This window comes from Ovis canadensis, chromosome 24 (assembly GCF_042477335.2).
Source record: "Ovis canadensis isolate MfBH-ARS-UI-01 breed Bighorn chromosome 24, ARS-UI_OviCan_v2, whole genome shotgun sequence".
NCBI classification, from domain to species: Eukaryota; Metazoa; Chordata; class Mammalia; order Artiodactyla; family Bovidae; genus Ovis; species Ovis canadensis.
Genome location: NC_091268.1, coordinates 50,565,293 through 50,586,539, shown reverse-complemented (window position 1 = coordinate 50,586,539; position 21,247 = coordinate 50,565,293). Strand labels below are relative to the sequence as shown.

At 47.8% G+C, this 21,247-nt stretch overlaps 1 protein-coding gene and 2 long non-coding RNA genes across 3 annotated transcripts; 1 reads left to right on the top strand and 2 right to left on the bottom strand.

The window, feature by feature from the left end:
* Nucleotides 1–260: 260 nt before the first annotated feature.
* LOC138428693 (uncharacterized) lies at nucleotides 261–7,220 on the bottom strand. Its single transcript, XR_011252546.1, has 3 exons — nucleotides 6,752–7,220; nucleotides 5,072–5,354; nucleotides 261–1,281 (listed from the first exon to the last, which is right to left on the bottom strand). It is a non-coding gene; the product is annotated as an uncharacterized lncRNA (long non-coding RNA).
* A 4,341-nt stretch (nucleotides 7,221–11,561) lies between these two features.
* Nucleotides 11,562–16,357, bottom strand: IFT22 (intraflagellar transport 22). Its single transcript, XM_069571388.1, has 5 exons — nucleotides 16,194–16,357; nucleotides 14,107–14,183; nucleotides 13,891–13,980; nucleotides 12,849–13,051; nucleotides 11,562–12,036 (listed from the first exon to the last, which is right to left on the bottom strand). The coding sequence occupies exons 1-5, from the start codon at nucleotides 16,230–16,232 to the stop codon at nucleotides 11,888–11,890; spliced, it is 558 nt and encodes a 185-aa protein (XP_069427489.1). The 5' UTR covers nucleotides 16,233–16,357; the 3' UTR covers nucleotides 11,562–11,887.
* Nucleotides 16,358–16,375: 18 nt separating this feature from the next.
* On the top strand, nucleotides 16,376–17,831 carry LOC138429641 (uncharacterized). The gene is made up of 2 exons (XR_011252871.1): nucleotides 16,376–16,469; nucleotides 17,409–17,831. It is a non-coding gene; the product is annotated as an uncharacterized lncRNA (long non-coding RNA).
* Nucleotides 17,832–21,247: the final 3,416 nt, after the last annotated feature.

The following is a 21,247-nucleotide window of genomic DNA, read 5'->3' as shown; positions in this document are numbered from 1 at the left end:
CTCCTCTGCCTGTTTCTATCACTTCCTACTCGATTTGTTCCTGGGATAGACCCTTCGAGGAGTGATCTGAGAGGGAATCTGGAGATCCACTGTAAGTGACGTTCCAGCTCTAAACTCCCAGGAGCACAGAAACCCAGTGACCAGCTGTCCTCCTGCCCAGAGACCGCCATGTGAGCTCATGAGCCTGTGGTAAGCAGGCAAAGAGGCGGCTGGCAAGGACCCTCCCTTTTTCTCCTCAACGCTCGACGATCTACTCATCCTTTCACCGGGTTCAAGGCTTTACTGGGTTCAAGGTTCAGCTGTTCAGAAGCAGCCTTGGCTTTCTAGGAAATGCAGTTCTGATGGGCAATGCCAGATCTAGGGACTAGCTCTTATCATCGCCACCTCCAACATTTCTAACTTAATAGGTTTTAAAGACATTTAGAAGAGCACGCCATGGCTATATAAATTCATGGATATATACATAGAGTCTGTCCTTTTTTTTTTTTTTTTGGTAGGGGAGATAAGAGATTTTGCAGTTAACAAAAGACAAGAGCTGTTCCTGCATTTTGTGCTCGGGACCCAGAACTCTGCTGTATAGCAAAGGATGATGCATTTGTGGTGGCCAGCACAGGTGGGACTTTCCAGCACAGCCGTTAACATCTGTTTGCCTGTTACCTCCTTGCTGGTAACTTTGGTTGCTGGCAACTACAGGAGCGCCCAGTGTCGGACGAACACCTGCTACATGCCAGGTGTTAATCGAGGCACTATGAATACAGAGATGCTTCAGACATAGGTCTTGCTCTCAAAGAGCTCCAAGTTCATCTTGGGGGTGGAACCTGAGCCAGCCATCCTTAACTGGGACACTGGCCAGCTCTCCAACATACTAATTTCTTGCTTTCCCTGCCTCCCCAATCAAGGTCACTCCCAAGGTTAGCGCAACACATGATAGCCAGCAATGCCTCCCAGGCAGAGCCAAGGGCCTCTGCCACCTTATGGACATCAGGGCTAATCCAGCTTTCAGGTCGGGGTGGGGGAAGAGGTGGCAATAAAGATGAGATCACCTTCTTCCTGTGTGACCCGGAAGAGAATGGCCGACAACCATCCCCGAGAAGGCAGGTCATGTCTTCAGGCAGGGGTAAGCGTGCCTCCATGCGTGATGACCCTGAGTCACAAATCCATCTGTCTGCATCCACAGCTGTATACAGTCACCGATCCCCATGTCATCCTGAGTCCCTCGATGCTCAGAGGTGCTGTGAGTCCAAGGGACATGGGGTGGTTCTTCCTCAAAGAGTTTTATATCTGTCGGAGGAGAAAAATGCATGAGAAGGTCAGGAAGGACCAGGGATTTGCGGGTGCGAGATGGGGCTCAGGGGCAGTGGACCCAGTGAGCAGAGGGCAGGCTGGGAGCCCAACTGCAGGCCCGCAGGGTCCCATGAAGCCTTCAGGGAAGAGGTGGGCTTTGGGCCATGTCTGGCGGGTGGGAAGCACTCCTGGCGGAGCTTCTCGTGAGCCAGGACCGTGAGTGCTCCAAACACGGTGCCTTTATTGCCCCTTGGGAAACAGGGTCCAACCGGCGGTGCCTCTTCTGGCTGCTGAAACCCCAACAGCCAGAGCTCAAGCGTTCGTGCAGGCACAGAGCCTCGGAGCTTGGCTTGCCTGAACAGGGCTGCCTGTGATACTCTTCGTTCTGATGGCGACATCACAGTGTGAGGCCAGGGCCACGGGCACGCTATGCCCAGCCATTCTGCCAGAGCAGCACGGTGAGGGCCGTCCTGGGGGGACCGCCGCTCCTCAGAGGCCAGGATCTGGAGCCTTTACATGGAGGGTAGCACTCTGGGGCACCACAGACTCTAAGCCTGGCACAACACACGTGGCCAAACACTTGCATCCTATTCTGGCAGAAGATCAAAGAATTCATACGGCAGAGGAAATCTTTGAACATTCTGAATACGGGGAAATTTCCATTCATCTCATAATTCTTACTAGAGAGATTCCCCCATGAATGGCATCAATGCAGGAAAATCCTCCGAGCGAGGCAGCAGCTATCAGAGAACTCATGGGGGAGGGTCAGGGGCACCGGACGCAGACAGTTAACAAAGAGCTCAGCCTGGAGCCCAACACACCGAAAAATCTGCATCTTCATTAGCGCAGTGGCGCTTTGAGAAAGCACAACTTGGCCGAGCCATTCTGGAGCTGTCTTTCACAGGTGCTGAATCGGGGGTGATGATCCTTTCAGGAGAAATCAGCCCTCATTCATCACCTGAGGGTTCGGGCTGGAGAGAGGGCAGATGCTCATTGTGATTGAGGGGGACTCTTGGGAGTCCTCTGGCCTCGGGAAACTGGGAGCCAGGCGGGGCCCCTGGGAGGACAGTCAGAAAGACCTCAGAGCACAAGTCGTATAAAATGGACATGGAAGAGAAAAACACGGTGAAAGGGCCAATTTAGATAACGATTTTGTTGGAACTTGGACTTTCAGCACCTCTAATGCCGACAGGCTTGGGCTGGAAGGAACGCAAACACCCTGTGGGGGAGTCTGGTTCGGTGACAAGGTCATGCACCTGCCGCCCCTGGGATCCACTTGCCCTTGAGGGACCTGGGGCCTTGCAGGAGACAAGCACAGGGGCTCCCGAGCTCTCAGCAGTACACTTTCCCACAGGGCCTCCATGTCCACATTTCTTCATGGTCCCACCTCCTGCCTCTTCCGGCAGGCAGGCAAGTCCTGTCCTTGTGTCTGCCATGTGCCCACCTGACTCTGGTGTTGCCCAGGGGACAGGAGGCCACCTGCCCATGCAGAGGCCGGTGACCACCATTACCTTTGACAACTCACGAATATGCCTCAGGGATACTGCTATGACTGGACCATTCATCCATCCATCCAACAATCTTTTGAGCATCTCCTCAACTCTGTAGTTGGCACATTGTTTGTGCTGGGATCAAGGACAGGTGAGAAGGAAATGTCAGTCACAAGGGGCTTGGGCTATCCAGGGAAAGAGGGGAATGAGGAAAACAGGAGCACCTTCGAGACTGCAGGGGTGTCTGTGTCCTGGGTTTCAGACAGGGCTTTGGAGAGAGTGCTGGGGAGGCAGGGAGGAAGAACTCTGATCTAATGACTGCCACCCACACGACAGGCCAGCATGAGCTTTCTCAGCCCCCTGCCTGTGTGGCACCCATGATCTTTACTTTGTAAAGAAAACAGATGAGTGTACAGCTAGCAAGAGGCACAGCAGGTCTAGGTCTGTCTCGCTCCTGATGCCACTGTCTTTCCATCAGCACTGGGAGAGAAAGGGTCTTTTAGCACCACTGTTCCTTGGGTAATGTTTCCAGAGGCTTCCAGGAGAGTGAGAGGCCCCTGGTGAAACAGGAAAAAAGAGGACTGAAGGGGAGAAGGGGATTGGCTTTTGCAGACTCTTCTGGGCAGGGGGAGACATTCATTCATTCACTCCTCTGTTCACCCATTAGGAAAATCTTCACTGAGCCCTGTGGAGGGCCAGGTGCTGTGCTTTGGCGCTGGGGACGAGAAGAGCAGGATGGACACAGTCCTGCTCTCATGGGGCTTCTAGAAGGAGGCAGGCGATCCAACAGCCTCCCTGTTTTGAAAGGGGGAGCACAGAGGAGAATCTTGACCCTGCCTCGCATCACTGAGGCTGACTTCTGGGAAGGGGCGACATGTCAGGGAAGACCTGGTGTGTGCTGGCGAGAGCCTTCCAGAGAACCACGATGGCAGGTCTGTGGGTGAGGAGCAGAGCAGAGCGGGAAGGAGCGCTGTGTATGTGAGGAGAACTGTGCCTGACGCGGAGGGAGGGAGGCGAGGAGGGCGGGAAGGAGGGGCCAGGTCATCGCGGCTCCTAGAAGGAGCTCAGACTGCACCCTGCGAACAAGAGGAAGCCGCGGAGAATGTGTATCTTGGAGAGGCCCTGCGCAGTCTTAGTCCATCCCTTCCCTGGAAGCCCGGAGAGGGCTGTCCAAGGATTCGTCACGCCAGGGCAGATATAATCGGTGTGTGAGTTCTGTCCTTTTCCTAACTAAGGAGGTTTTCCAAGAGGCGCCGCTAGCAGAGTGAGCGATAAAGCTCGGACTAAGTGCTGGTGCCTTGATCCCAAGGAGGAAACCTTTGGCGCGTGAAGGGCGGACCTGAGGGTCCCACAGGATCTTCCGGGCAGACGTGCGTGGGTGGGCACTCCCCTCTTGTGGCCGAAGTGGGTACTGCACTCGTGTTCCCATACAGGCCCGCCTCTAGGCTCTCCCTGGGGAAGCCCTGGAAATGAGGCCGCGGCGGCTGCACCGAGCTGCGGACTCCGGGAGGTTTCCCACCTGAAACCTTTTTTTGTTTGTTTTTGTTTTGTTTTTTAAATGAGAAACCTGAACGGTGGAGAAAATGTATATATATATATATATATATATGCTTATATATGCTTAAAATGTGCATATATATATATATGCTTAGAAAGAAAACGCTAGAAGGACAGCATTATCAGTGATTCTGGAATACGTGACTAAGAATTTTTCAATGTGTTTATGTGTATTTTAAAACTTGGACGTGTACTACTTTTGTTGATAAGAGGGGGAAAAAATGTTTTGTTGTTTTTAAAAAGAGCAGAAGTGACAGAAAAGTGCCCTAAGCGGGGGGCTGAAGTGGAGGCCAGGTGGCTGATGTGAGAGCCGACTGGCCTGGTGATGAGCCACCGCCCCGGCAGCCCTGTGTCTTTCCGCAGCTGCAAAGCGCCAACGTGGCTGCTCACAGAGCCACGCGGGGACCAGGCTGCCTGGGAGCTGCCCTCCCGGCGGTTTCTGTCTAGCTGAGCCCTTCAGCTCACACAGACCTGGGCTCGGGGTCCCTGCCCCTCTGTCTTTGTCTCATGTGCTCGCCCTTCTCCCATCAGGGTAGCACCCTTCCAGCCTGGTCTCCCCAACCGCCAGCTTCTGGGTGACCCGGAAGCATATTCCACAGGCTCACCCTAGATGATTCTCTACTGCGTGAGCTCTGACGCAGGATGAGGGCTGGGTTTGCTCAGAAACTACAGAGCCACACCTGTTCCATCCACGGGGTCTGTGCTAGGATGCCCTTTCCCGCCGGGGGCAAGGAGCTCACCTGGCTGGCAGTTCTGGTCACTCTGGTCACCTTCCTGGCTCCTCTCTTCTCTCTCCTGCTCCAAACTCTTCTCTGGGGCAGGCCAGCTGCTCAACTTCCCCTCTGGGAGGTTCCCTGCACACGAGTCTATGGGACTGGATCTGGGTGGGGGCCAAGGACACAGCCCCCACCATTGCTGGGGTCATTCTTGACTGGAGAAGTCCCCAGGGAGCCTTAACTTGTGCTGTGAGAGAGTTATGTTTCAGATAAATTCTTCATGAGCTTCTTTAATTTCAGAAATGTTCTGAAATACACAAGTTTTTTGAAAAAAATCAAAGTCCCTTGATTATGGAAAATTTCAATCCCACTAGAAAGAATACAATACAGCAAACTCTCATGTTCCCATCACCCAACCCCCGTAGCTATTCATTTCCTGCCATTTCTGTTTCTAGCTCACCCCACCATACTTTTGTGGGTGTGTGTAGTATTTTTTTTCCCTTTCAATATTTATTTATTTGGCTGTGCCGGGTCTTAGCTGCAGCATGCAGGATCTTTGATCTTGACTGCAGCATGAGAGATTTGTTTTAGTTGCAGCATTTGAACTTAAGGATCTACTTCCCTGACCAGGGATTGAACTTGGGCCCCTTGCATTGGGATCCTGGTTTTAGCTACTGGGCCACCGGTAAGTCCCTATGGAGTATTTTAAAAATAAATCTTAGACAGTATATCTTTTTTTCCCCTGATATATAACTCAGTATGCATCTCTAGTAGATTCGAATTAAATTACACTTGATGTTTTGGGGAGTATATGTGATAACAGAATAGTAATCTCCTGGACCCATTTCCATCTCCAGTAATTATATGGTGGTTTAGTCTCGAAGTCGCATCTGCCTCTTGTGACTCCATGGACTACATAGAGCCTGCGAGGCTCCTCTGTCCATGGAATTCTCCAAGCAAGAATACTGGGGTGGGTAGCCACTTCTTTCTCCAGGGGATCTTCCCCACCCATGAACTGAATCCCGGTCTCCTGCACTGCAGGCAGGTTCTTAACCAACTGAGCTAGAAGGGAAGTAACCATGCCAATCTCCTTTCATCTACTGTTCCCTACCCCACCACATTGGATGTTTTTCAAGCAAATCTCAGGCATCATTTCACTCATAAGATCTGCTGTATGTGTCTTTTTCTTTGTAAAGCATAAACCCCAATAGCATTATCACAACTAAAATTTTTAAACAGTAATTCCTTAATATCATTAATGTTCACATTTCCTTGATTTAAAAAAAAAAATCCTCAATTGGTTGTTAGAATCATGACCCAAATAAAGTCTACAGGTTGCATTTAGTTGACAGTCTCTTCAGGTTCACTTCCCTCATAATTTTTCCCCCCTTTTATCTTGTAATTTGTTGAAGCATTCCAGCAGTTTGTCCTTAGTACGAAGCGACACTTAACAAACGCTCGAGCACCAACTCTGTGCCAGGCACTGTGCTTGTGCTGGAAATAAACGCGTGAGCAGATCTGGGGCAAATCACTTGACACTGTCTGGACTCGAGTACCCCCTTCTCTAACAGTAAAGAGGACGGGACTAGATGCTTTCTAAAGGCTCCAATCTGATCCACTCGGATCCCCCCTCTCATCACTATGGTCCACTGTGTGAGTCTACGCAAATCTCAGCCAACTTATTCCCAGGGGGCGGCCGCCCACCTGCCTGGGTGATCAGAGGCCAAAGTGACGGCAGGACGACGACGCCCGGACGCCGCAAAATCGTTCTGCCCCGGGTGGCTGGCGGTATAACGGCAACCCCTCGGACCTTGAGCACTGGCGGGTCCTGCCCAGTTACACTTCCCACAGTCCTCTGCGGCCAGCCGGTTACCACGGAGACAGGCTGGGCTCGTCGGTTCCGCAACCGTCGGGGGCCTGGGCCTGCGGTGATCGTGGGCAGATGAGCCTCCACTCCCCGTGGCTTCCAAACGGACCAGTCACGCGCCCCCACCCCTTGGTTCTGGTGCCCGAGAAGGCCGAGCCATTTGGCTGGGCCGGGGCCATCGGCAGGCCGAACTACATTTCCCAGGAGTCTCCGGGCACACCCCGCTTCCGGTCGCGGGCTGCCGAAAAGATAACAAGGAGACCGGTCCGGGGATATTTGGGCCTCTGAAGTCGGTGGACAGAGGAGCTGGAGACAAAGAAGGACAAAAGAAAGGACGAGGATGGGAAAGTTGGTTATAAAGCAACATAAAGTACACTCCGTCCTGTTTACCTTTTTAGTGTCCACGGATGCTCAGGGTCAACGCGAGCGTCGCACAGCCCTCTGGGAAATGTAGGCGATGCTGCCTAAGGGCTATGGGAAACGTAGTAATTAATTAACAGCCACTACCTGGAGCGCCTACAGTCGAGGGTATGGGATTGAATCCTCCCTGCCTCTCCCGTTTCCGCTCAGTCTGCTCAGTACCTACAGAATCTTTCCCTTTCTCTACGTGCGAACCCTCAGTGCTGTATTTTAGACACACCCTTAAGTCTCTTCTCCGCGCGGCCACCAAAGTAATTGTCCCTGCTCTGCTTAGGGCTCTTACAGAGCTAATACAATCAAGTCCATGTTAACCAGCTGGCATGATATATTTGACCTCTCACCTATTGTTTCCCACAAGTCTCCTCATAGATAAGAACTCTTCTCTTTAGATTGTTCATCTCATTTGTGTTGATATCTTAACGCCATTGCCACTTTTTTTTTTTTTTAAATGCAGAGCACAACTTCTTGCTTTTAACAGTTGCCCTCCCAAAGAGGGTGATAAATTCCAAGAGTAGCTGGATTTGCAAAATATTCTTGAAAAAAGTACTTGAGTAGGTTTCTATCAGTAGAAACCAAGTTCCTCATACTTTGATAAAATTAGAATTTTATTTTTCCGAACAAAATATTTTATTACATAATCTGATTAACTCACACCTAGATGTTTTTCCAAGTCTTGTAAAGTCACCTGAAAGATTTATTTAAAAAAAGAAAGAAAGAAAACACGACGGTTCTTACATAAATTACTTATTACAAAGCTCTGATAAGACTCTAAATATAAAATAGATGAGTTTTATTTTTTTTTTTCCCCACAACATTTTGAAAGTCTTAGGTTCTATATTTACGCTTGATCCAAAGAGCTGTAAATGTGGAGTAAATCTGCCTGAAGCTTTAGAGGAAGGAGGCATACTTTTAAAGGCTATCAGAAAGCCTAGATAGGAATGAACTCTGTGGTGTAAAATGACAGATGAGGTGTTGCTCACATCAAAGCACCAAGAACTTGCCTTTTGAAGTGGGAATACTTGGCAGACACAATATTTCCATTAGCTTTTAACTTTGGTAGGAAGAATGGCTCAGATCATAAATGTAGAGAACTATTTACCTGATAAAGCAATTTAGAAGTCACAGTCAATAATATGTAATCTCTCCTTAACATTCGAAAGCAGAGAGGTTCCTCCTTCCTCATTTATTTAATTTCTTTGGTTTTGGTTTTTAAAACATAGATGCCTTCATTTCTTGCCTGAGGAAAGTACATTTGTTGCAAAAGCATCAGCCAAGGCCAGAATGATGCTGGGAAAGATTGAGGGCAGAAGGAGAACGGGGTGACAGAAGATGAGACAGTTGGATGGCATCGCTGGCTCAATGGACATAAGTTTGAGCAAACTCTGAGAGAGAGTGAAGGACAGGGAAGCCTGGCATGCTGCAGATCACTGGGTCACTAAGAGTCGGACACGACTTAGCGACTAAACAGCAACAAGGCCAAGATGTTCGTGTACTTCTCAGGAATCAGATGGGGAAGGCTGAAGTCAAGATCTAAAAGAACCATAATTCAGAATAATTTTGAGTGGTGCAAATGCAGTTAGTTACCTTTTCCATGGATATTGGAGCACTGCTCTCTTATGAACTTTTACATGTTCTCAGTTGCCAGCAAAATTCTACCTGTTGTTATAGCAATTTAGCCTACACTATGGATATAAGGATCTGCTGGTGTTCCAGAAAACATATAATGTCCAGGAACATTCCTGAACAATTTCAAGATATGGACATTCAAGTTATAATGTGAGTTGTAGTTTTCTTTACAACCAAGAAAGCTTCAGAATGCAACTCGGTCATTTGATTGGTTTCAAGAAATATGATGCTAGATCTATCCATGTGCCACATACTTGCAAACCATTTTCTGGGTGGTTTAGCTTCAAAAGTGGCTATTTGCCCTGCTGTTGTTGCTGTAGTTGTTGTTGCTTTACCAAGTTCCGTCTCAAAGGGTGGCACTCTTGGCTAGGTCCACTTGTGGAACTCATCTGCCCAGTTACATGGGACAGTGGAAAGAGCGGGGGCATGGGGTCCAGTTCTGAGCCACTTGCTAAGTCACCTTGACCTAGTCATTTGTCACTCCCCTCAAACCTACTCCTTTTCTTCCATAATGCCTCCTCTTTAGTCGCTCAGTCAAGTCCAACTCTGTGTGAACCCATGGACTGTAGTCCAGCAGGCTCCTCTGTCCATGGGATTTTTCCAGATAAGTGGAGTGGGTTGCCATGCTCTTCTCCAGGGAATCTTCCAGGCCTAGGGATGCCAGGTCTCCGGTATTGCAGGCGATTCTTTACCATCTGAACCACCAGGGAAGCCCCCATAATGCCTCAGTGAACAGCATAGGTGGTAGTCTGAGTAATGGCCCCCAAAATATCGGACGTGACTCCCTGTAATGCACATATCCTGTAAATGATACTTTCCTTAGAAAAAGCATCTTTGTAGATGTGACTAAATTAAGGATCTTTAGGTGGGGAGATTATCCTGGATTTCGTGGGTGGGCCACGCACGAAACGCAATTAGAAGTGTCCTAATAAGAGTACAGAAGAGGGAGCTCTGAGTCAGGTACACAGGGGATTAGGCGATGTGAAGAAGGAGCCGAGAGAGATTTGAAGATGCTGGCCTTAAAGACTGGAGTGACGGCAGCTACAAACCAAAGAACGACGGCAGCCACCTCTACACTTGTCTGCCTTCTGATCCAGCCCTCATGCTGCAGTCAGAGGGGCTTTTCTACCATGGAGATCCTACATCCATCTGCAGTGATCATCCTTCAGTGGTGCCTCAAAGCCTGACTCCTTGGTCGGGTCTGAGAATCCCTTCCCCATCTGACCCCTTGTCTGCTCACCCACACACGTACACCCAGCCATCTCCATGCACTCCACCTCACTCACACACTCCACCTCACTCACACACTCCCTTCTCCATCCATGGAGTGATGCTCCCACACGTCTAGGCTGTTTCACGCATCTGTGGCTCCTCACATCTGTGATACAGAGAAAGGGATCTTTCTTTAACAGTATTTATTTATTTTTGGCCATGTCAGGTCTTACTTGCAGGATCTTTCATTGCTGCATGTGGGGCTGAGTGGCGGCACCTGGGGCTTAGTTCCCTGACCAGGGATCAATCCTGCATCCCCCGCACTGGGAGGTGGATTCTTAACCACTGGACCTTCAGAGAAGTTCTGATCAATTAGTATTATTGCAGCTGTTATGTAAAGATTTACTACAGTTTGAGTTAGTGCAATCCCCTGTTTGTGTTTCTTGCAAAAGTTCCAACTGAGAGCAGGCCAGGAAGAAGAAATTCAAGCTAGGCTTAAAATGTGCTCATGGATGATCCAGGCAGTTTACTCAAAAGTTTTGTTGTTGTTTAGTCACTAAGTCTTGTCTGACTCTTTTGTGACCCCATGGACTGTAGCCCGCCAGGCACCTCTGTCCATGGATTTCCCAGGCAAAAATATTGAAGTGAGTTGCCATTTCTTTCTCCAGGGGATCTTCCCCATCCAGGGAGCAAACCCACATCTCCTGCCTTGGTAGGCGGAATTTTTACCACGGGGCCACTAGGGAAGCCCTGATTTACCGGAACTGTCATTATCTGCCAATACCACTCTCTCAACCAGACTGCCCACACGGCTACATTTTATCCCTCTTCATTGTAAGAGTGAAATGCAGCCAAGCGTATTTATTCATCTCTTTTAAGTGTCTCTACTTTTCTTCCACTTTGAGTTGAAACGACATAGATTTCACTTTTGATCTACTTGTTTTTAGGTTGGCTATATTAAAAAATTCAGGAAGTAAAAATTATGAAAGAACAGTAATTCCCAAGATCACTAAAACACACTCACTGGTGCAATAAACTGTAAACTCGCCGTATTTGGTTATTCTGAGCATAACTCTTTTAACCATTTTTATAGATTAGGTGTTATGACAGTATAACGTAGTTTTCCCCTGTATTACACAAAGTAATATTTAAGAAGTAAATTCCCCTAAGAAAATAAAAAACTTTTTAGAGACTGTATATGTATTCTACCATCCAATGTGATATGGTGTCCAGATAGCAAGGACATCAAAGTAAAAATAATCTTGGAGAGGTTAAATGCTAGTATTTTTCTAAAATGTCCTAGGCAATTGTGCAGATTAAGGAGTGAAAATCATATTTAAACCAATCCACGTGAATTAAACTATGGTCATACCATTGGACTATGACAGGTACAATTCCACAACTTTAATGACATGACATATGGAAGGAGGCCAAAAAAAAAAAAAAAAAAAGAAGAAACCACCTCAGTTTTTCAGCTCTTTGGAGAGATCTGGGGCAAAGGAATCAGAATTCAACAACAGGATTTCCTCAGCTGAACTAAGGATGGAGAACAGATGGTATGGAGGCAACTACCTGGCTGACTGGTCTTTGGGGCAAACAAGGAAAATGCCTTCTACAGCCAAAGGGCGATGAGAACCTTCTTTGGTGGATGGACTTCAGGCTCTGCACTGACATTAACTTCTTTGGGGATGTGGAAGCTTCCAGATGAAGGCCGGTCAGGTAATAATGGACATCTCTTCCCGGTCTCTGCTCTCGGACACTGAGTTGACTATGCTTCTTAAGTACTTTATGAATTCCATCCTGATCTCTTCCGGGTCGTCCTCGAGATTCGAGTGCACCAGCTTCAGCTTGTTCAAGGGTGGTGCTTAAAAAGGAAAATAATGTAATTAGGCACGAACTTTTAAAAAATGAATTAATTTAGCCGCACCAGGTCTTAGTTGCAGCATGGGGGATCTTTGATCTTTCTTGCGGCACGTGGGATCTCTAGTGCCCTGACCAGGCATTGAACCTGGGCCCTCTGCATTGGGAGCATGGAGTCTTAGCCACTGGACCACCAGGGAAGTCCCTAGGCCATGAGCTTTAAATGAGGGGCTATCTCTAGCTCCAGAGGACCTGACTCTTCCAGGAGCCAATTTATTTAACTTTCCCAAGTCCAAAAATAAAGTGGGGCCTCCGTGACACATTTTCACAGAGAAAGTTTTCACTATCTCCGGCAATAGGCTCACAGCTCTGCAAGTTCAGGCCTTCTAGGTTCTTACACCAGAGAGGAAGGCATTTCTGAATTTTCTGAGTTGTTTTCCATGATTACTTTGACACCTCTCTCATGATCTATCGCATGCAGATTGGAGCTTAAAGGCAAGTCAGGAAAGAGTGTCCCTAATAGTATGGATGAGAGGTTAAAACCAGGGTTTTTTTTTTTCCCCCTCTTAGTGTCTGTCTGCTTTTACAGTGTCTGCATCCTGGCCTGGGTGGTACTAACTAACTTTTACAGGGTCTGAAGCCTAGCCTGGGTGGATCTACTAACCCGGCAATTCTGATTTACGTGGTGAGGAAAACAAATGGTGAGGATACAGCAGGTGCTCACAAGCTGCACAGAGCTGTTGGCTTCTAAGGCACAGAGCAACATACAAATGCCCAGAGCATTTCAGACAAGAGCCAGAACTCCTGGCTCCTTACCCAAAGCTGGGTTTTCTTTGTCACTTCCGGAGCCTGGTTTGTGGTGTGCAATTAACAGACACTGAGTATTCTGTAAGAACTGCTGCTGGACGAAGCAGGAATACCACATCTCAATTTCCTTCAGGTGACTTGGGATGTCGGCGTTGAAGACGATCACCACTCCGTGAGAGTCCTTCATCAGGGCTGGCCAGCAAGACTCGAACCTGCATGGCGTGAAGGGTAGGTGGCTCTGGTTTCTGTGTCTTATTTTTAATTTTATATTGGAATCTAGTTAATTTACACTTAAGTTTCTGCCGTACAGCGAAGTGAATCAGTAATACATATACGTATGTCCACTTTTTTAAGATTCTTTTCCCATATAGGTCATTACAGAATATTGAGTTCCCTGTGCTAATACAGTAGGTCCTTATTAGTTGATCTATTTTATATATGCATGTTAAGTCGCTTTAGTTGTATCCGACTCTGCGACCCGATGGACTGTAACCTGCCTGGGATTCTCCAGGCAAGAATAGTGAAGTACATTGCCATGCCCTCCTCCAGGGGATCTTCACGACTAGGGATGGAACCCGAGTCTCTTGTCTCCTGCATTGGCAGGAGGGTTCTTTACTACTAGTGCCACCTGAGAAGCCCCATTTTAGTGTGTGTATGTCAATTCCCATCTCTCAACTTATCCACCCCTGGTAACCCCTTTCCCCACCCCTTTCCCCACCTGGTAACCATAAGTTTGCTTTTTTACATATGTGATTCTATTTTGTAAATAAGTTCATTTGTACCTTTTTTTTGGTAAGATTCCATATATAAACGACAGTTTGAGTTTCTAATCATGGACTTTGAAAATAATGTCTAAGCACTAATCATGGATAAATGACCTCTCACTGTATCATAACCCAGTCACTGACATTTCAAGAGCAATGCATGTCACCAGTCATTGATCAAGCCCCAGACACATGCTAGGAAGGGCGCTAGGCCTGAGTCCAAGGTGCCTGGTGGCCAGCTGACTTTTGAATCATTTGATGGAGCTAGTGCTCTAAAGGAAACGTACTTTGGATCGCCGCCACAATCCCAGAGCTCAAATTCACACCCCGTGCCTTTGTTGTTGCTGGTAACATGTGGGTTCTCGAACTCCAGGATCCTAGAGATAAGATAAGAGCAGCACCTCTCCTTAGCAACACTGTGCTTTGGGGATGCCACTGGCACCAAAGTCAGGAGGTGGGCAAGGAGCAGGGACTGTGTGGGACACGGGTTTTTCAGGGCTCACCTCACTCCTTGGGTTGGGTTGTATTCAGTGATGTCAGAAGATTCTGTCAGAAAGTTGGCCAAAACAGTTTTTCCACTCTATGAAAACAAAGACAGTAAAAGATCTCAGCCACTAAAAGAAGAGCAGAAAAGTCAACCATAAATAAGGCCTCCAATAGCCAGCTTGGACGCAGGTGGGATGGAGTAGAGGCCACGGCCACTCTGAGATCACCCAGGGCAACGGGCTCTCTCTGATTGGGCGGGCATGGCCCACTCTGGATTGTGGGGAGAACAGATTTCAGTACTGGCTCTGCTGCTGGGTGACTTTACTCACTCCCAAGCAGGGGGAATAGCTGGTTTAAAGGTACCAGGGCAGGAATGGATGTGACATGTTTAAGTAATAGAAAGACTGGTAAATTTGAAGAGCAGCAAGGGAAAGGGAGATACATAAAAGCAGAAATATATTTTGTGGTTGAAGCAAGATGATGGGTACTAGGACTCGTCATTCTTTCTCCCCTTGTATATGTTTGGGAATTTCCTTTAAAAAAAAGATACATCTATGCTTGTTTTGTTTTTCATAATTCTGAGCATATTGTTGTGACTTGTCTATTTAATAGTTGACGTCTTGGAGCGTTCTCTTTGTCAGTTTATTTGCCTTATTTTGTTTCACTCTTGCAGTATCTTCCGAAGTAAGAATGTACCTTAGTTTATTTAGACATTCTCTGATTGATGGGCACCTGGGGTGTTTCCACCTGTTCAATATTGTATAGATTCATGGGGAATGTGGATGGATCTTTAGCTTCAGGGTTTGAGAAATGTAACTACTAAACTATAAGCTATGCACATTTTAAACCTTAATAATTTGATCTCAGAGAAAAATGTGTTATCAATTTATAGTCCCATCTACAAAATGCTAGAATACTCCTTTCCTTCAAAGTGCCCTAAGACTGCATGTTGCGTGCCTGCATGCTGGGTCGCTTCAGTTATGTCCGACTCCCTGCGACCCCATGGACTGGAACCCACCAGGCTCCTCTGTCCATGGTGATTCACCCCATAAGAATCCTGGAGTGGGTTGTCAAGCCCTCCTCCAGGGGATCTTCCTGACCCAGGGATTGAACCTGCATTAGCAGGCAGGTTCTTTACCACTAGCACTACCTAAGGAGCCTGACGGGCAAACAAGTGTCATCTTTTTGTTTTGTGTTCTTGTGACTCAAGTCTTGTCATACTTCTCAGCCAGTTGCATTTCTTATATACAGACTTTGCTAGATCTCTTGAGTTGCTTCTTACTTTCTTCACCGATTCTTAAACTTTCCTGTATGTTCTGCCTAGGAATCCTTCTTTGGTCAAGCATTTTGCTAATATATTCCCCTGGCTTTACCTTTGCCGTCATTTCTTCAATTTCTTCATGTTTGTGTTGTGTTTAAGACGACCTTCCCTGACTCCAGATTAAAAACAGGTCTTTCCCTATATTCATCTGGGAACCATGTTCCCAGCGAGTGGTCCCTTGACAACCAGCATCCACAAAATGCAAATTCTCAGGTCCCTCCCAGACCTACTGAATCAAAACTCTGGGATAGGTCCCGCAAGTTGTACTTGTAACGGGCCTACCAGGCAATTCTGATGGGTGCTGAAGTTGGAGAGTTATTTATTTACAACATCCACAGTTGTTTTACGCATTTAGCTTTTCAGTCCATCTTAATTTTATTCTTGTGTACGATGTGACCTACACAGATAGATTTAATCCCCCGCCACCACCACCCACGTTAAAGGCTAGTTGTTCCAAGACCAGGTAATAGTTCAATCCTTCCTCCGGGTTTTCTTGCTCTGTTGATGTATTTCATTAGGGAAAGCCACAGGTGCAAAGGAAAGTCGTGAGATCTAGGCTCTGATCACAAACGCCACTCACGACCATGGGCCTTTGAGCCTCAGTCCAACAGGGTCAGGGTCTGGGAACGCCGAGTTCCTGGTGACGCCAGCGTCACACAACAGGGTGGGCGCGGTGGGAACGGGCTCCTAGCTCCTGGGGGGCTCCGGGTGCCAGGCACAACCCCAGGGGCGATCTTGCGCCCCCACAGGCCCTGCTTGCCGCCCCGCCGGCCCCGGCCTCACCTCGCAGGGCCCCACAAAGAGGATCTTGGCCTTCAGCATCTCTGTCTGGGGCCCATTCAGGCGCCGCTCGAGCCCGCGTCGTAGTCTGGGCGGAGCGGAAGTCACTGCGCGGGTTGGCTACTTTCGTTCCCATGGAGACGGGAGCGGCCGCGGGGGCCGACGGGAGTGGGCGGGTTCTTGCCGGGGGCGGGGCTCCCAGAGGGCTCTGGGGTGGTCCTACGCCGGGCTGATGCGAGGCGTGGGCTTTGGGTTGGAAGTGGGCAACAAGGCAAGAAGGTAGGAGAGAAGCAGAAAACCCGGATGCAGGTTGGCTTCGGAGTGGGGAATCCCGTAGAGCTTGCGAGTCTGACCTCTGCTTGTGGGGAGGAGGTTGACTGCAGGTCCCCGATCTCCTTTATTCCTCCCTGTAACTCCCCGAGCTCAAACGGGTCAAGTAGCTGGTGAGGTGGGATTGGGACCAGGTATCTGACGCCTGTATCGCTCTGGCATGATACTGTCCATATTGAGAACGGATTTATCATATCCCTAACCCAATCTAGGAAAGGTCAGGGGAAAAAAAAAACAACAACAACAACGAATCTCTAGGGGTCCCATCACTCACTGTCATTTGGATGATCTGGAAGAAACCAAAAGGCCCTGGCCTGACTAACTGATAGTGCAGGGGTCTGAAGGCATGGCTGCCACATTCAGTTTATTTTTGGTGAGGTTTGTTTTAGGTCAGTGTATTTTTGTCTGTGCTGGGTCTTTGTTCCTGCGCGATCTTTCCTCTCATTGCTGTGAGCAGGGGCTATTTACTCTTTCTTGCAGTGGGATAGCGTCTCATTGGGGTGGCTTCTCTTATCATGAAACATAGGCTCTAGGGTCTCCACTTCAGTAGTTTCAGCTCCAAGACTCCAGAGCACAGGCTCAATAGTTGTGGAGCTCAGGGCTTAGTTGCTTGGCTGCATGTGGGATCTTCTCAGTCCAGGGATTGAACCCACATCTCCTGCATTGGCAGGTGAAGTCTTTACACTTAGCTACTAGGGAAGCCCCTTAGGGCAGTTTTAAATTACAGAACCCTCCAGAATTTTGAGTGAGGCCATGAAATTGTGTCTATATGGGGAGAGCGCCAACACAAAATATGTTAGTCCCCCGAAAGTGCTGTTGATAGTATGACAACAACAACAATAAAGCCAAAATAAGTCCAATACCAAACTGCCTTCTTTTGTAATACAGGGTGAAATGTAAAGAAGAGTCTACCTTAACTTTAAGATGTGGTACAGGTCTTCCTTGGCGGTCCAGTGGCTAAGACTCCATGCTCTCAAGGCAGGGGCTGGGTTCCATCCCTGGTCCAACAGTTGGATCCCACATGCTGCAACTAAGGATCAGCTAAAGATTCCACATGCGGCCAGGAAGACTGAAGATCCCAAGTGCTACAACTGGAAAGAAAAAAAAAAAAACTCAAAAAGATGTCATTCAATAAATACCTTTTGAATGCCTGCTGTCTTCTAGATATTGGGGATGTGCCTGTACCTCTTGAAGCTTTGATTCTAGTGGAGTAGATGGATATTAAGTAAAACAAACTGTCTACTCTCAGGCAGAGACAATTGTAGATATTGACAAGTGCTATGAATAAAAATAAATCACTAAAGAGTTAAACTTTCCAAGTGTGGCTCAGTGATAAAGAATCTGCCTGCCAAGCAGGAGGTGCAGGAGACATGGATTCAATCCCTGGGTTGGGAAGACCCCCTGGAGGGGGAAATGGCAACTCACTCCAGTATTCTTACCATGGACAGAGAAGCCTGGCAGGCCACAGTCCTGGGATTGCAAACAACTGGACAAGATGTAGCAACTCCACAGCAACAACAAAGGAGTTAAAGGGTGTGAAGGAGCCAATTTTGGATGGAGTAGTCAAGGCAAGACCTTGGTGCAGAGGTGACATTAGAACAGAAAACTAGGTGAAGAGATGTCTCAAATGAAGCATGTGAAAGATCTAGGGTAAGAACACTCCAGCAGAAGAACAAGGGCAAAGCCACTAAGGTGGAAACACATTTGGCATGTTCCAAAAATAGCCAGGAACCTGGCCAGGACCCCGGTGCAGGAAGAAATAGGGGGAGAGTGGTAGGAGAAGCTTTTGGAGAGACCGTGTCAGACTTTGGGAATTCATTCTAAGGGTGATTGGAAGCCTGTGCCAGGGTTGTGTTTGGCTCCATGTCATAGAAACTTCACCACAGCGACTTAACCAAATAAGGGATTTATTATTTTCTCACATAACCAGGAGTCCAAGGATGGGCATACAGGGGCTGAGGCAGCTGCCTTCTCATTCCTTTCCTGACATCTTTGTTATGGCTGCTCTCCTGTTGTATATTTGCTTTCTAGGCAGGAACAAAGAAGAGCAAAGGTCGAAAGATACAGAGTGGGGCTTTCCTGTAAAGCAGTGGACGGGAATCCGCCTGCAGTGCGGGGGACACAGGACCACTCTCTGGTCCAGGAGGATCCCACATGCCTTGGAGCAACTAGGCCCTAGAGCCCCAACTACTGAGCCCATGCTCTAGAGCCTGTGTTCTGCAAGTGCTGAGCCCCTATGCCGCAAGGACTGAAACCCATGTGCCCTGGAGCCATCAAGTTGCAGACCCTGCTCTCTGCAACTAGAGAAAGCCCACGCGCAGCATCGAAGACCCAGTGCAGCTAGAATAAATAAATAGTAAATAGATGCAGTAGTGTGTACATATCAAATAAAGTTAAAGCCAAATGAACGTAAAAAAAAAAACGATACAGAGGACAACAGACACTACTTTTCTAAGGAAAATAGTGGCTTCCTTAGAATCCCTATCCAGTAATTTCATATGTCTCATTGGTCAGAACTGTGTGTCACGTGGCCTCCCTCACTGCAGAGGAATCTGGGAAATAGAGGTTGTAGCTTTGCCTATATCTCTTCCCAAGAAGTGGGGCACAGGATGGGAATGAGGGTGGGCATGAGGATGTGGGGTTGGTATTGGCTAGGAAACTGGCCAGCCAAAAAAGTCATCATGGAGGATTCTGAGCAGTGGATTGACATGATCTGATTTATGTTTTAAAAGTGATCACTGGCTGCCGTGTTGAGCAAAGGGGTCAAGTATGACTGCACAGATGACAATTAGGAGGGTATTCAGGTAGCTTAAGAGTGAGATGGTTTGGCTAGGGTAGCAGTGGTGGTTGAATCTGCGACACGTTTTGAAGGTAGAACTAACAGGAGCTGCTGACAGATTACGTGTCAGGGAAAGAGGAGTTCAGAATGAGTCCCAAGACATTTATTCATGTGGTTACGTGAATAATGTGCCATTTCCAGACTTGGGAAGGCTGGGGGAGGATTTGTGGTGGGAGATTAAAAGTTCTGTTTTGGTTGTGTTAGTTTTGAGATGGCCATAAGTTGTTGAGGGAAAAATGGGAGATAAGATTCTGTACCCAATGGGTAAGATGAGGACTGGAGCTTGAATCTGATGAGATATCAGTCAGCATGTGGAATGCCATTGAAGCCACGGGCTGGATGAGAACAAGTAGAGGGTAAGTGTCGGCAGAGAAGATAAGGGTAGACGGAGAGTTCCCTGGGACACTCTGCTGTTTAGAGAAGACTCTAGTAAAGAAAGCTGAAAAAGAATGTCCAGAGAGGCAGGAAGAAAACTAGGAGGGCATGACATAGTGCAAGCCACGTCAGGACTGTATTGCAAGACAGGGAGTGATCCATTTTGTCTGGTGCTGGCGAGAGATCCAGGGAAGTCAAGGAAGGTGAAGAATTGACCATTAGATGTAGTGACAGTCATGGATCACTTTTTAAAGCTACTTTTCACTTAATATCTTTGAACATATGAACACACACACACATACTTTTATCAAAATGGCTAAATGTGATCATGTATTTCCTTTCATTTGAGGTAACCTTTTTTTCTTTGTTTGGCTCCCTTGAGCTTCCCTGGTGGCTCAGATGGTAAAGAATCTGCCTGCAATGCAGGAGACCTGGATTTGATCCCTGGGTCGGGAAGATCCCCTAGAGAAGGAAATGGCAACCCACTCCAGTATTCTTGCCTGGGAAATCCCATGGACAGGGGAGCCTGGCGGGCTGTAGTCCATGGAGTCAAAAAGAGTTGGACACAACTGAGCGACAAATACTTTGGCTCCCTTACCTCACCTTTGACCTCCCCTTTTCCCTCCATTCCTCTTGAAGTTTTCATTCTAGTGAAGAGATAGACAAAGAGTAAACTCCCAGTGGAGAGGCTGTGATTGCACCCTGGGGTGTATCCTTCACTGGTTTTCTCCATACATCTCATACATCCCCATTCTACAAGACTCCAAGTACATAGAGACCCATAACAGGTTGCTAAAGGGTGACTCCAATTTTGGCTGAGGCTTTAAAGTCTGACAGCAGGTGTTGAGTGTCTCCCAGAGTCTAGTCCATTCTGTAGAACTTATGTTACCTGGAAGTTATCAAAGTGTCATGAGGTTGCAGAGGGAGAGAGAGAGAATTTCTTTGGAGAGCGTGCTGTTTGCTCATCTCGGGTCAAGTGAGAGATGGGGCTGCAGAGAACTTGTTCCCTGGCATTTGGACAGCCCTTGTTTTCTTTCCTTTTAAAATTTATTTATTTATTTATTTTTGGCAACACTGTCTTTGTTGCTGTGTGCGGACTTTCTCCAGTCGCGATGAGCAACTCTATCTAGATGCTGTGCGAGGGCTTCTCATTGCTCTGGGCTCTTGGGTGTCAGTAGTTGTGGCATGTGGGCTTAGTTGCCCCAAGGCATGTGGAATCTTTCTGGACCAGGGATTGAACCCCTCCCTGTTCCCTGCGTTGGCAGGCAGACTCTCAACCACTAGACCACCAGACAAGTCCAGCCCTCATTTTCCAAGTGCACCTTTGGAGATGATGTGCTTGAATTCTTAGTTTGGGGTTCTGGAGGAGGAGGAGGGATGTATTCTCAGTTGATGAAAAAATGAAGATGAAGTGGAAATAACCTGGATGGAAGGACTTTGTATTCTGGGTGCGAATTAATTTGACTGAAATAACAAAATCCTATTCTAATGGCAACAAGACAGTATGAAAGTT